This window comes from Apis florea, unplaced genomic scaffold (assembly GCF_048593485.1).
Source record: "Apis florea isolate Af1SG1 unplaced genomic scaffold, ASM4859348v1 contig_2350_pilon, whole genome shotgun sequence".
NCBI classification, from domain to species: Eukaryota; Metazoa; Arthropoda; class Insecta; order Hymenoptera; family Apidae; genus Apis; species Apis florea.
In genome coordinates, this window is record NW_028256565.1 from 2,275,308 (window position 1) to 2,289,374 (window position 14,067).

Below are 14,067 nucleotides of genomic sequence, written 5' to 3' on the forward strand. Positions count from 1 at the left end.
GTGTTACAAATGGATGATTCTCCTGGGAAAAACAAACGAACGCGGGTAATTTTTTCGAGAAAAAAACGTCGAGGAACGTCGCGTATGTGGAGAAAGTCTGGTGAAACGACCAGTTTTTGCCCGACCACGAGGATGGAAGTTAAGGGCGAGAGAGAGAGAGAGAGGAGGTCGTCGAACGAAGGGTAGGATGGAAAATTGTAAAAGATGGGAGCGAAGGCTGGCGGTTGGAAGGAAGAATAGAGGATCCGCCCTCGTTAAGGAAATAATCCGCGGCTTAATTAAATACAGAGCGCAATTAGTTCTGCTTCCATAGCAATGGATGCCGGCTGTGTCTCTCGCGTGAAATCCCGTGGAATTTCCTTTTCGAAAACGTTGCTTCCCTTCGAAAAGAAATTCTTGGAAGAGGAGGAGTTGAAATCGAAGCAGGGATTTCAAAAATCCACCGACTCGTTAAGTTTTCCCTTGATTAACCTCCCTCTCTTCCCCCGTAATTTGCGTTAACCTTCTTCTCCGATGAAAAACTCAGAAGACGCGAGAAAGATGCACGAAAAAGAGGAGAGGAGAGGTTCGATTTGCATCCTGTGTTAAATAACTGTCCTTTGCTCGGCAATTTTTTCCGGCCTCGCACGTAGGTTTGTTCCCGAGGTCGGCAACCCTTTTCCTGGGGAGGGGAAACGCGCCGACTAATGGGGAAAAATAGTAATGGGGAAAAAAGTTGGGGGGATGGCATCGATCGGCGGTAATCGAGCCCCTCTGTGGCGAGGATAATTAACCCCCTCATACGAACCGTATAAATTGAATCGCGAGCACCGCTTCCCTCGATAAGCTAGCCGGTTAACCAGGCAAATCGAATTAATCCACCGGCGATTACACGCGCGTTTGCGTGTACAGCTTCCTTCGAGCAAAAGAAAAGGAGGGAGAGAGAGAGAGAGAGCAAAAAAAGGAGGGGCACACATCTATCGCTGGAAATTTTCGTTCCGAAAAGGAAGGAGAGGCAAAAAGGGTGCGAATATCGGTGGGTCCGCCCGAAGTCGTACGAATTTACGGCCGAGCATAAATCCACCGATTCTTCCACCCCGCATCTTTCACCGCTGGAAATTGGAAAGATGCTCCCTTCCGCAAATTTATTCCCACGTACGGGTTTAAGTGGCGGCTGGAGATTATCGGCAAGAATCCGAGCAACAATCTGCGGCAAGGATTCGAGAGGATTCCTCGCCGAGGGAAGTTGCGTACGTAACGCAGGTGGAGAATTTTTAGATTTTTCCCGAATAAGGGAGGAGGATGGGCCCCATAGCCATAGGAACGAGCGCAGCTGGAACGCAATAAAGGGAGAGACGTCTTAAATCGTGGCGAATGTACTCCGCTATCTCGGCCGAGCAGATTAAAACCTGCGACGGAGGAAAAGGAAGGGGGAGGAATAAAAATCGTTTTATGATTTTTATCCGCTTTTATGAATTATCTCTGCGCGGCAAAAAATTCAAACACGCATCACAGGATTTTAAATTTAACTCTCGCTTGGATCGATGCAGCAAGGGTAATTGTGCTCTTCGAATATAGTCTTATAAAGTGTAGAATAATTGTATTGTCGAATGATACTTTTCGTCTGAAACAAGATCGAACTACTATATATCGGGAGAAGAAATTGACGATTGAGAGAAGGAAAGATTTTTCGTTATTAAATAATAATAATAATAATTTCTATTCGTTAAGAAATTGAGAGAAGGAAGGTAGCGATAAAAATAGAGACAAATTGGTACAAGGATAATATAAAATCCTTTTATACCCGTGTGTGAAATTCAAGTTTCAAGTTAGGAAAGGAGAAAGGGATGCGGAATGCAATTATACGAACAACGAGTGGAAACGAATCTTGAGATTCTCCCGTTTCTTCCAATTGCGGGGACGACTTTCAAATGCAAGTTGGTCGGCGACAAAGCGCGTCGCGATATCGGTTAAACGAGAGGGAGGAGGAGGAGGAGGAGGAGGATATCTCGTCCAAGTAGTTTTGCCAGGAATGCGGCACGACGCTTACCTTCGCGCGATCTCGAACTATGCGCGCGGCGACGACAGAGTAGTTGCGGGCTAACAGGGCGTTGGAACGAGCGAGTGTTGTGTCACCCACCGAGTGTGATAAACTGCTGCCCGCTAACTACGCGAATTATTCCAAGTAGTACTCCTCCAAAACTTTCCCCACCGGGGATGCCGCCAACCGAACGAATATAATAAACCTTCGACTCCGATCCTTGTTTCGAGCTTGTTGAATACGATTTTCCCGCATTTCTTCAAAACAATGAAATAATCACCGCGAAAACAAACAATTTCGAATCGAAACGCCCCATTCGTCTATTCTTCCAAGCAAGAACGGAATTGGAAGAAGGATCATTTTACGGAGAAAGTCGGTTGCGGGTAGCCAAAAACTGCCGTCCGGTATCGGCCACCTGTTTGACCCTCTCGAATACGAATGTAATTAGCGGGGAATCGAACGTGCCGAAGATTAATGGGCGCCGTTAATCGTCGAAATCGATTTCTTCGTTAAAACCCGATCGCGAAGAATCCGTCTCGATCGAGGCGATTCGGGGGAGAAAAGGTGTTTGGAGGGAAGGTAAGCGAGTCGACGTGTATGCGCTGCGTCGTCGTGGCGTAATGTTTCGCAAATATTGACGTAGAAATCGTCCTCTTCCGTGCACCGCCCCGTTCTGCCCTCGTTTCGAGCCCGGCCCGATCCGGGTGCACACGCCTAAATTGGCTCGATACATCCGACGAACGTGAAGCGAGTACATAACTCGATAAGTACACCAAATTTTCCACCCCGAATATATATCCGTCCAAACTCTCTCTCTATTCCTTTTCTTCGTTTCGATAGGATCGATTATTATCGCGGTTTGGAAATCGATTATTCCCAAGTTGCATCTCGTTTAACGATCAAGTTTCCAAGGTCGAGACACGTTTACGAACTTGTTCCGTTAACGAGATTCGCAGCTTGTACGTGGGAAAGTTGTGCTTTCGACTTTATACGATTCGACGATTCCCAACTTTTTACCGCCCCGCAAATATTTCACTCGTATGTTTAATTAAGAAGATTCGAGGAAACAAGTACGAAAAATCGGCCGATCTTTCATTCCATGGAAAGAATATAAAATCGACGAGAGAAAGAGAGAGAGATGGAAGAATCAAGGGGGATAGAGAGATCCCCTTGGAAGGGGGTTGATATTCCAGGAGGCGTGTATAAAGCCGTGACGACCGGCCACCAGATTTTAATATTTGCGGCCATATCTCAAGCGAACTTTTCCGAATCGGGTTAGGAAACGGCTGCCTCTCACTTAAAATCACTTTATACGAATCGCGGCCACTTTTTATATTCCGCCATACCAACCCACCTACGTACACATACATACATATATATATATATATGTAACGTGGAAAACTCGCGAAAATCCATTTGGCCGGAAAAGGAGGAGCCACAACTTTTGGAAACGCCCGCATTATTCTTCTACCGACCCTTGCTTCCCTTTGCATTTATCCGAATCTGTCTGTCGCGTCACCCGCGAGAAATATATAACCCGAGGAAGGGAGGGAGGGAGGGAGAGAGAGAGAGAGAGAGAGAGAAGGGAATTTCTTTCCCGAAATTGAAAAATCTTCTTCCTATCCGGTAACCTCCTCGGTCAGCGAAAAAATTCCTCCTTGTTGTTTTTTCCCCCGATGTCCTCCTCCTCCTCCTCCCCCCCCAGGAGAGGGGAGGTGAAACGTTGGAGGAGGGAGGGGAAACGAATAAAAATAACAAGAGGAATCCACCGACTTTTCTTTCGACTAATCGATTAAAAATTACCTCCTCGGATCGAATATTTAGAAAATTCGTTCGACATTAATTATTTTGCGCCTTGGCTTCTTTTCCATCCAAGGAGAAGAAGAAGGGGGCGATAATATTTTATAGGATTCTTTGGGGTCGGCCGACTTTGGCCTTAACGAGCCACGGACGATAATCGAAGATTAATCGGCGGCAACGATACCGCGGCGATCATAATTCAATCTCCGCCCTGATGAAAAACGCGGAGGGAAAGGGAGAGGATCCCCCCCCCCGTTTCGTTGGTCTGGAAGAAGGGGGATTTTTGCAATATCCGACCTCTCTATAATTAAAACGTCCGCCGGTTTGAGTTATCGGCCGGTGACGCGGTCGAAACGAATATATCGAATGCGCGCGGCTAGCATCTCCCGTCTCTCGTTTCCCTCCTTCACGGAATTCCGGCTAATCAACGTTGTTCCGAAGACAAGCCTCCGAGAACCGTATCCAGAAAGACGTCGTAAGCCAAGATGAAAGGCAATATAGCGAGTCATGGCGAGGAGCCATCCTCCCTTTTATACCCTGTCGAACGAGGAAAGCCTTTTGTTCGTTGAACCGCGTCTTACCCCGCCCTCCCCGTCTTGCATCGAAACACGGAACAACTCAACTTTCCCCATTTTTCCAACACCCGCGAAATCGTGAACGTTCGTTTAATCGATCGATCGAATCGTGGAAAATCGAGTCGAGAAGATAAATTATTACCCGTTCGTGAACGAATTAACCCCCCGTGTCCCCTGGACAATGCTGAAAGGATATCGTCGGCGATATTAGGGGGGGGGGAGATATCCTCAGGAAAGCTCGGTGGCCGTAAAAATTTAACAAGCACCTTTTTTGACGTAGCACGACGCGTAATGGAACAGTAGTCATCGTCGGAGAAGTGGGTCGAGGAAAGAAAAAGAAAAATGGGGGAGGGGGACGGAGAAATCGAGCGGAAGGAAAGACCAAGCTAAGGAGGAGATGAAAGGGACGCGATCGTCGAGAAACGGAAAGAAATTTTCCTTGTCGCGATTATAATTATAACCCTTTTTTTTTTTTGATGCCCGACCAAGATTTCGGCCACGCAACAAACGTAAACTCGTTGGTTGCAGTTGGTGAACGATAAATCCAGAACAGTAGCAACAGTTCAATAATAAAATCGTAGATAAAAACATCACGAGCGACTATCAGATGTTGATCCCCGTAATTAACAAATCTTTGGTACACACACGCTTTTGGAAGACGCTGTAACTTTTATTAAAGAATTATTGTTTCCAGTAAAGCAAATGACTTGTATTTCGTCTGTTTTTTTTTTTTTTTTCTTACCTACCTCGCCCGAATTTCGTCGAGTCGAATGGAAAGGGGCTTTCGAGACCGAGAGATCGAAAAGAATGAAAATAGGAGATCGAAAATATCTTAGGAAGGAAATAACACGCTCGTGTTGTTTCATTCGAGAACAGGGCGGTGTTTCGTCGGAAAAGGGAGGGCTCCCTTTCGATCTTTCGCGACGCGTGGCACGTATGGAAAATGCTCACGCGCTTAAAAAAACGTCGCTGTTGGGTCTGCGTTGCCGGCATACGAAGTGGCATTCGGCAAACACCGCGCGGCTTTTCAACTCGGCCAAGCTTCGGGCTTACGAAGCTTATTCAAATCGTCCGGAACACCGGAGAAGATGAGAAAGAGAGAGTAGGGAACGGCTCCAGGTAGCCTTCCTTCCTTCCTTCCTTCCTTCCTTTCTTTTCTTTTTTCCTTCTTCTTCTTCTTTTGCTGCTGCCATCGGTTTACTGCCAGTCTCGCTCGCTTTCAGAAAGCGATCGTGTATGCCCAGACGAATGTTTTCCATAATTATTTTCGGTAAATATTTGAGATTGTTTGTCCCTCGAGACATCTCGAAAATGAGACTTTCAAACGAAAGTCGCTCGATACGAAGAACCTTTTTGCCTAAGTAAATCGTGTTTTGTTTTTGATTGCAACAATATTAATCCATAACGGTCTTTTTCCAATTCGATCTTTCCAACGAAACATAGTAAAGTCTTCTTCCTTTATTTCTTTCTCCCGTGGTAACATTTTAACCAGTTTCGTCGACTCAATTATCGAACAACCTCGCTTTCTAGAAATAACGGGGGAGAAATAATGGTTTCGCGCACGAATTTCGAATTCGCGGTCGAATATTTTAAAACGAGGCTCGCGATCCGTTCGAATTCACGAACGGATAGTGGAAACTCGTGTACTCGACGCTGAATTTAACTTTCGCGATACGCGGTCGTTGAAGAAAGGTGGAGAGGAGATGCAAATTAATTGGGAAACGGGCCTCTATCCTCGAAATATTCCGTGCTCTTTATACTCGAAACGGCGGATCCTCGTTCAAACTTTTATCTCCCTTCCTTTCTTTCTTTTCCTCTTTTCTTTAGGGGAGCGAGCCAATAAAGGAGGACCGTTTGATTAACGATCGAACGTCGGGCGGACAAAACAGATTGGAAACGGAACGACAGAGACGTTACTCTTTCCCCCCCTCGATACAATCCTCCTCGTTATTTTTATCGGCCATGTCGATAGAAGAACTCTCTCTCTCTCTTTCGAGAGATTCGAATTTTCGTGGATTCTCGCTCTCGAGATTCCGGCTTCTCGAGCTGTTAACGGGGGGGAGGGGGGAGGATCTCGAGCCTCGAGGCTCTCTCCCGACACGAGGACGAACTCCGCCTTCGACGAATTTGAAAATAAAATTTGACATTTTTATCGAAATCCATTTTAATCGAACGAGACGACGACAACGCGCGTAAACGTGCTCTCTCGAGATAAGAGGAACCGCTCGACTAACCGTGCGATGAGAACAGAAGGAGAGTCCGAGCAATCGACCTCGTTCGAGGTTAATTTCCCGATATAACCGTTTGATTAAAAATCCGTGGAAAATCTGACAAAATTCCTGACGGAAATACTGGATTCCTGCCCCTCCCTCTCTCTCGGCAAATTTTTCACGGGAAATTTCAACGTCAATCGGGAAGGGAAACAATTTCGGGATCGTTAATCGAGAAAAATGCTTGCAATCGACTTACTACGAACGATAATCTCGAAACACGTCGCCGCAACGCGTGGCTGGGTGCAACTCGTGCCGTAATCGAAGGGAAATTTTTATCCGGACAGAATTTCTCTCCTCTCGCTTTCTCGATCGGTGTGTTCCTTTGGAGATGGTCGCGCGAGAGGATAATCCATAAGATTCGCCGGAAGGGGAGAAAGGAAGAGGAGACGGCAAGAGTGTCTCAGAGTGTATAGTAAAAGTCGTCGTATTTTGCAAGAACGATGGCCGCGCTGCACGCGCGTCTCTGTGCACGGAGTAATCGTTGTGGATGTGGAAATCGAGGAGACGAGATATTCTCGATAACGAATTTCCTTCTTCCTTCTTCTTTCCTCTTCTCGCTACGTAAAAATCTAGAACGATAGAACGAATAAGAGGGGAAGGAGAGGAGGGTTACGAAAATGTAGAGAAATATTTCGCAGGCAGCAGCGAGGTATTTATTAAACCGTTTATTTTAACGGCGCATTTGTTATTCCGTTGGTCGCTCGATTTCCCCCCCCCCCCCCCCCCGACACAGGTACAGGCCCGTGGAACAATAAAAATGCAAATAAAGAATCGTTCGATCGAGCAGCAGCGACCAATGGCGCTATAATTATTATGCGGAAGTGTATTCCATAAATCGTAAAAACCGTGCCCGCCGTGACCGCCGATGAATAATGAAAAAGAAGAAAACGTTTTAATTGACGACTTACCCTCTCTCGAGATCGAGATCCTCCTCCCCGGAGGATCGTTTCGCAATTTGGAGGAAGCGAATAATAAGCGAATCTCGAAATTCTCGAGCGAAGATGCGAGCATCTCGATAACCGATTCCCACCTCTGTTCTCGGTTGCTTGGGTCGTCCCTTCAACGATTTTTCTCCACCACGATCGATTTCGCTTTATTTTCGGCCGTTTCCATCGTCGCCGCGGATGTTTTCACAAGCGGATTCGATTATTTAAAATTTCGTGGCGGCCGATTAATTGGAGCGTGGCGGGCGTCCATTTAATTCGGGGCAGGTCCTTAAATATTTGAAAAGCGGAGCGGAAGACCGGTCGTTCACGGGGTTGATCAAAGCCCAAGATCAATGGAGCGAAGATAGAGAGAGAGAGAGAGAGAATCCACTACCAATTTCTACCCCGTCGGATCTTAAAGCTGGGCCGTCCTCTCGCCACTTACGATAATGTTTCTGCTCGCCTATTACTATTGGGGGGGGAGAGCCCGTTCCCCCTTGAAATTTAACACAGTTGTCTGACTTAATAGCTCTCCTACCCGTCGATGCGCCGTTTCTCTCAATAGGCAACTGCCAATTGACTTCCATCGCGCGAATCTACCGTGAAACCGTATGGTAATGCATGCATCGACCGATATGCGAGATGCTACATCGTTCTTCTCTCATCGGACGAAAAATTCGATCGATCGGTTAATCAACAGCCGTAAAAACTTCCACGTAAGAATTCCACGTGACGTTAATGTCGAAACAAGTGGGGGCCAATAATCCCAATAATCGCGCCGATCCTGATCCGTATTAAATTTTCCCGAAATAATAATCCCTCGAGCGCGTTGCATATTTTTTTAATCGTTCAATTGTATTTCGCGTGATTGAAAATTCGAATCGCGAGTCGTTGCACTCCTCCCACCCCCCCACCCCTTTTTTTTAATTCCTCTCGATCCGGCTAATACAATTCCAATTCTCGAACCTCTGTCCTCAAGAAAGGAGAAAAAAGGAAGGAAGGAAGGAAGGAAGGAAGGAAGGAGATAAAGTTGGCAAACCGCATTTTCTCGGATGCACGCAATGCGGTTCCCGAAATAAACGTTCCCATTCGTCGCTCCGTGCTAATTTTCCACAACGCGATCCTCCTCCTCCTCCTCCTTCTCCCGCGCAATTTCGTGGACGCTACGAAAGTAACGATTGTGTGCGGCCCTGTTCCGCTGCGTGAAAAAAAGAAAAGAGAGAGAGAGAGATTGTCCACGCTTCCGCGCTCAGAATAGAATCGGATTCTGAGAACGATCCACGGATATACGAGGCGGCCCTCGAATTAACTCAATTAAAATTGCGGCGCACGGCATTCCTTTCTCTCTACACGCATACGTGCCATTTTTTTTTTGCTCTCCTCCATCGAATAACTCGAGCATTATTCCACCTTTAAATCGGAAACGCTCGAAATTAAAATACTCGGATTTTTCTCTCGTTTATCCTATCCGATCGATTTAGCTTCGTTTCGATCGATTGTTTTATATGTATAAATTGGAGGAACGGAAATTGGAGGGAAAAAAGATTGGAATACATTGGATTTTTTTTAACCCTTTGCTGCGTTGAAGTTTACGATCAAATCGAGTCGAAAGTTAGATTGATTGATAAAGCAGCTCAATTTCTAGTTGTTACAATTTCTGGGAAATTTCCAGGGGAAGCTTGGGAGACATTTTCTTCATATTTCACGTATTTAAATTTGAATAAAGGAATCGATCCAATTCGGAAACCTCCCTCTCACTTAAACCGAAGAAGAAGCTTTATTGCCCGTTAAATTTATCATAAACAGATTAAATCTGTCAAATCGGTCGAGCACGAGTTTAAAATGGAGAAGAGAGAGAGAGAGACGGTCAAGGTGATGCACGCAAAGCTGTGTGCGCGACTAAATTGGCCGTCAGAGAGAAAGGGGCGGAGGGAGAGAATGGAATGGCCATCGTTGGTAACGGTGGATACGCGAGGGCAGCCTCAGATATACGCGCAGCTATGCTGCACAGGGGGTGCCTATTTTCCATCCAGCCCTGAAATTATCGGCACAAGTCTGAGCGAGGTCCATTGATTACCACTGGTAATTGCCATTACAACCCCCTACATCTACATCTTTCGCCTCCCTCTCTCTTGTCGGTGCTTCATCCCCCCCCAACGTCTCCCCGCATTCGACCATTTTATCGAGTCTATCTATCTATCTATCGGGGAATAGCGTTGTTCGAGAATTCTTGCCAATCGTGTAATTTCGAAAGAAGCATCCCTAATAATCTCGAGTGATGTTTAAAGAAATTTCGCTATTTTATTTCTCGTCTCCGATTCTTTTCTTTTTTTTTTTCCCCTCCCCCCCACCTGGAAATCCGCGCGTGGCGCGCCTAGTGTACCCAGGACTCGACACCGATCCGAAGGACGTGATCGATCAATTGATTGGGGGCGCGTTGCGACGCGCATGGAGCGAATTCTGCTCTGCTTTTTCATCGATACCGGCAATTATGGATTGAAAAACGACCGACACACGAATACTTTTTACACGCGTGCGTTACACACGGGGCAAAGCAGGGATAAAATTTGATCGCGGTCATAGGAAACGAGTTTTCAACGGAGAGTTTGCAGGAGAATTGAATTTGCCCGAATCCTTCGGTGCTTGATTAAACCGCTTTACAATCCGTCTATCGATCCCTCCACCTATTTCTTCCTCCCCCCCCTCCCTTGCTCGCAAGAAGAGGACGCACGCGTTGCTACGATTCAGCCTCGACCGATTGAAATTTAAATCGTTCCGCAAAATTTCAGAATTTTCGATGAGATCTGTTTTCAAAGGAAAGAAAAGAGGAATTTCTTCCTCGGCTCGATCGTGTTTAAATAGGAGAGAGATTATTAAATTCCCGTTTATAACACGGGATGGATGGATGGATCGTTTTAATCTCCAGTTTCCTCTCGATCGGAATTTACGATTCGCGGAAGAAGCTTAGGCGAATATATATATCTCGATCGGCAAGAACCGTAACGTTATTTTCGGATTTGGCGCAGTTTACGACTTGCGAGGCTCGATCGTCCTCCTAGTTTTTTCCCTCGAACAGAATCGAATAACCGGATATCCGCTTAAGGCAATTTTTTGACTGACCGCCGATCTTACTGCCATCGATCCGCGAAACCTTCAAAAATTCGTCCTCCGATAATCGTTTTGCCAACCTATCGGATATTTCCTCTCTCTCTTCTCTCCGTTATTTTTCCACCAAAATCGGTGAAACGAAGTTCTAAAAAAAAAAAAAAAAAAGAATCACGATTCCAGCCTGTACATTTTTTGGCTTCGAACAACATTCGATATACGCGGTGTATCGGCCGACGATTCGGCCGATGTTAGCCGAAAAATCACGATGGAAGAGAGAGAGAAAGGAATGAAAATAACGCGCGATCAACAATACGTTTTTCCGAGCTTCGTTTTCCTCGTATCGAAGTGTCTTGCATACATGGATATTTTTAAAATATTCGAGGAAGGAAGAAGAGGAAGAGAAAAATCTCGCCGTTTTCTTCCTTCCCTCCACCGTTAATTATGAATTCCATGTAGCAACAAAGTTCGTGAAAGCTCGTGAAGCTTTCTCGAAGTTTGGTCGAGAAAGAGGTGGACGGGACGGGGAAAACTTTTAATATCGCGATGTAATAATATCGATGTGTAAATAAAAATATTTCGACCAAAGAATATAGAAATACAAGTTTTCCACTCCATGGAATAGAACTTATCTATCTAGGATGATAACGAGGGGAGAGGGATAAAAAAGGGTGCGTTCTCGCGGTAAACCCTCGCTGATAAAGCGTCGAACAGTAAACGTAACGTGTTGGACGTATGTGCGGCCAAATAACAAGTTGGGCAGAATAACGGGGAGGGAAGCGGAGAGAGAAATACCTAGAGAAATATTCCCGGGCAAAAAAATATCGTTTCCCGTTTAATCCGGGAACGATTCGTAGCGACGGTTACGCAGAATTTTTTCGAACGAAAAAAATCTCGCCTTCTCGCCGAGAGAAATCACTTTTTACACATTTCCACGAGGCGAGGCGAGGCGATCGATCGTTTCGAAAGTCCTTTCACCTTTTAACCCAAACCGTTTCGACTACTCGATCCACCGTCGATAAAGTTGCGCCGTTGCTTTCTACTCGATATATATATATATATATATATGTATTTCCTCGAGAATTTTCTTTTTTCTTCCCTTCCTCTCTCTGTCTGTTCCAGTGCCCCCGGAACAGCCCACCATTCTGGACCAGTGGGGGAGGATAGTGAACGGGACGGCGGGCCCCTACGAGGAGGGTGACACCCCTTCCTTGACGTGTCGCGTGACAGGCGGTGAGTATTCCACTGTTGACAGCAAGAATTACGCGGAAAGATGGAGGAAGAGGAATCGAGGATAGGCGATGTAGAGGTTATATTGGATCAGCCAACTTTTTATCGGGGGGCTAAGTGAAAAGTTGCACGTTCGCCACTGTGGGGGGGAGGGGAAGGGTGTGGTAAAGCGAGAAGAGTACGCGAAGGATCAAGCGTTTCTCTCCTCGAGAAGGCAGGAGAGAGAGAGAGAGAGAGAGAGAGGAAGCGGCAAACTAGCAAGGTTCCGGTGTTTACTTTGGCAACTGGATCTAAATTTCTGTTTATAACTGCGCCAACTTCTCTCCTCTGCCTTAAAAGATTATTTCTTCCCTCTTTCCTCGAGGTTTCTTCTCGTGGAGGGGAAGAGGGGGGCACCTCGCCTCCGAGATTAAACACGGTTTAAGATTGTACACCGTCCTATCTGGTGTCGCGTGATTTTTCTTTTTTTTTTTTTCGTGGATACGAATCACAAGTTTAACGAATATAAATAAATAGACGATGATGACGCGAGAATCGTTCAACGAATCATCCCCTATACATATATATATATATATATATTATATATCGATAGAATCTATAGAAACACAGGCAGATTCAATGCTGATCGTTCGATCCCTCGATGAATACATCGAAATTCGTAGCCGGGGCGTATGCATATTCGATGGGAATTGCATCGATGCCGCGCATCGATCACACGCACCGCGGCGTATAAATTGAATATCGAGAAGATCGGCTTATCCTTAACAATACGCCTCCCTCTCTCTCTGTCTAGAATTTTCATTTAATTGTAAATCGTGTTTAAACAGGGATGGAAGAAGATGGTCCCTCTTCCTTCCTCGATCGAGAGTATCTTGGAGCGGTTTCTCTTCTTCTTCTTCTTCTTCTTCCTCCCCCTCCTTTTATTTTCCAACGCGGGAGGATTCGAACAGTTTGGAAATTTATGTATCCGAGGGACGCGGTATCGGTGTATCGATAACCGATATCGTTTCCCGGCCGGCGCACAAAGCGAAATTTCGCGATTTTGATGTTTATTCGATTCCAGCGAACAAAGTTTTCGCCCCGCTCTCCTCCCTTTCTTAAAGCGGGGATAACTTTTCGAACCGCGGCGACGGCGTTTCCTGTCCTCGCGGCCAAGATTTTTGCAATTCAATGGCCGATGCGGCCAAATTACGCCCGCTTATACTTTACCGATTAAATGTTAACGGAGCTCTCTCTCTCTCGCTCTCTCTCTCTTTTGATTCGAGATCGCGGAATATCGAGGATATTTCGAGGTTATTTACGGGAGAGAACGCGTCTGTGGGCCGCGAACGATACCACGTTAGATCCGATTATTCAAACGAGAGACGTTCCGTATAAGCGGGCGTCGCGTAAAAAAAAAAAAAAAAAAAAAAAGAGGGGAGGGAAAGAGAAAAATTCGCCGAGCGCATATTTTATTGCCGCCCTCTCTGTATCTACTTTGTGTTTGTACATTTCGAAATTCGATATCGATTCGCCCGGAATCGGACAAACTTTGTTCCTGTGGGGAGGAGGAGGAGGAGGTGGAAAAAAAAAAGAGAGAGAGAGAGAGAGAAGCGTTATCGCGCGGATGAATAATTTAACCTCAACTTTATTCGAACCGCCGGCTGCCTCCTTCTTTGTACGCACGCCGTAGATATCGGATTTATCGTCGATTTGGAAATTCGAGAAACGTTGAAACCGCCGGCTCCCCGGGCTTTTTCCGATTCCCCCCTCCCTGGAAACGACGAAAACACCGCGTTAATTTTCATTGCCGCGGGACACGGTTTAAAAACACGGTAAAAAAAAAGGCCCGCGTTAATTACACGGCGTTAATACGCGGCCGCCCTTTATCCGCCAACCAACCAAACAAATATTTTCCCTTGCCTTTTTCCTAGCGGGGGAACCTAGCGACGCAGTTCGACGATTGGCCGTTTCTCACAAATTCTCGACGCGTCCGGATAATGATTCCTTGTCCGACGAGAAAAAAAAAGGTCGAATCTACTCGAGCTCTTTATTCGCTAGAAAGTGAAAATTAACAGCATTCGATCTGGAAGAAAGACTTGGAAGATTCAGGCGGAGCCTTTACTTCCTACACCAGCGTTCTTGACACGCAGGAACAT

The 14,067-nt window shown here is 46.0% G+C and overlaps 1 protein-coding gene across 4 annotated transcripts in view; it reads left to right on the forward strand.

Annotated features, from left to right (window-relative positions):
* The window catches only part of LOC100868499 (kin of IRRE-like protein 2), a 165,814-nt gene that overhangs the window by 117,922 nt on the left and 33,825 nt on the right, over positions 1 to 14,067 (forward strand). For 3 of the 4 annotated variants that reach the window (XM_086905051.1, XM_086905048.1, XM_086905050.1), the window contains exon 4: positions 11,822 to 11,932. The exons of the other annotated variant lie outside the window; for it this stretch is intronic. In XM_086905051.1, coding sequence (XP_086761177.1) covers positions 11,822 to 11,932 — 111 coding nt within the window. The remainder of the gene's footprint in view (positions 1 to 11,821; positions 11,933 to 14,067) is intronic. 4 annotated transcript variants of the gene reach the window in all.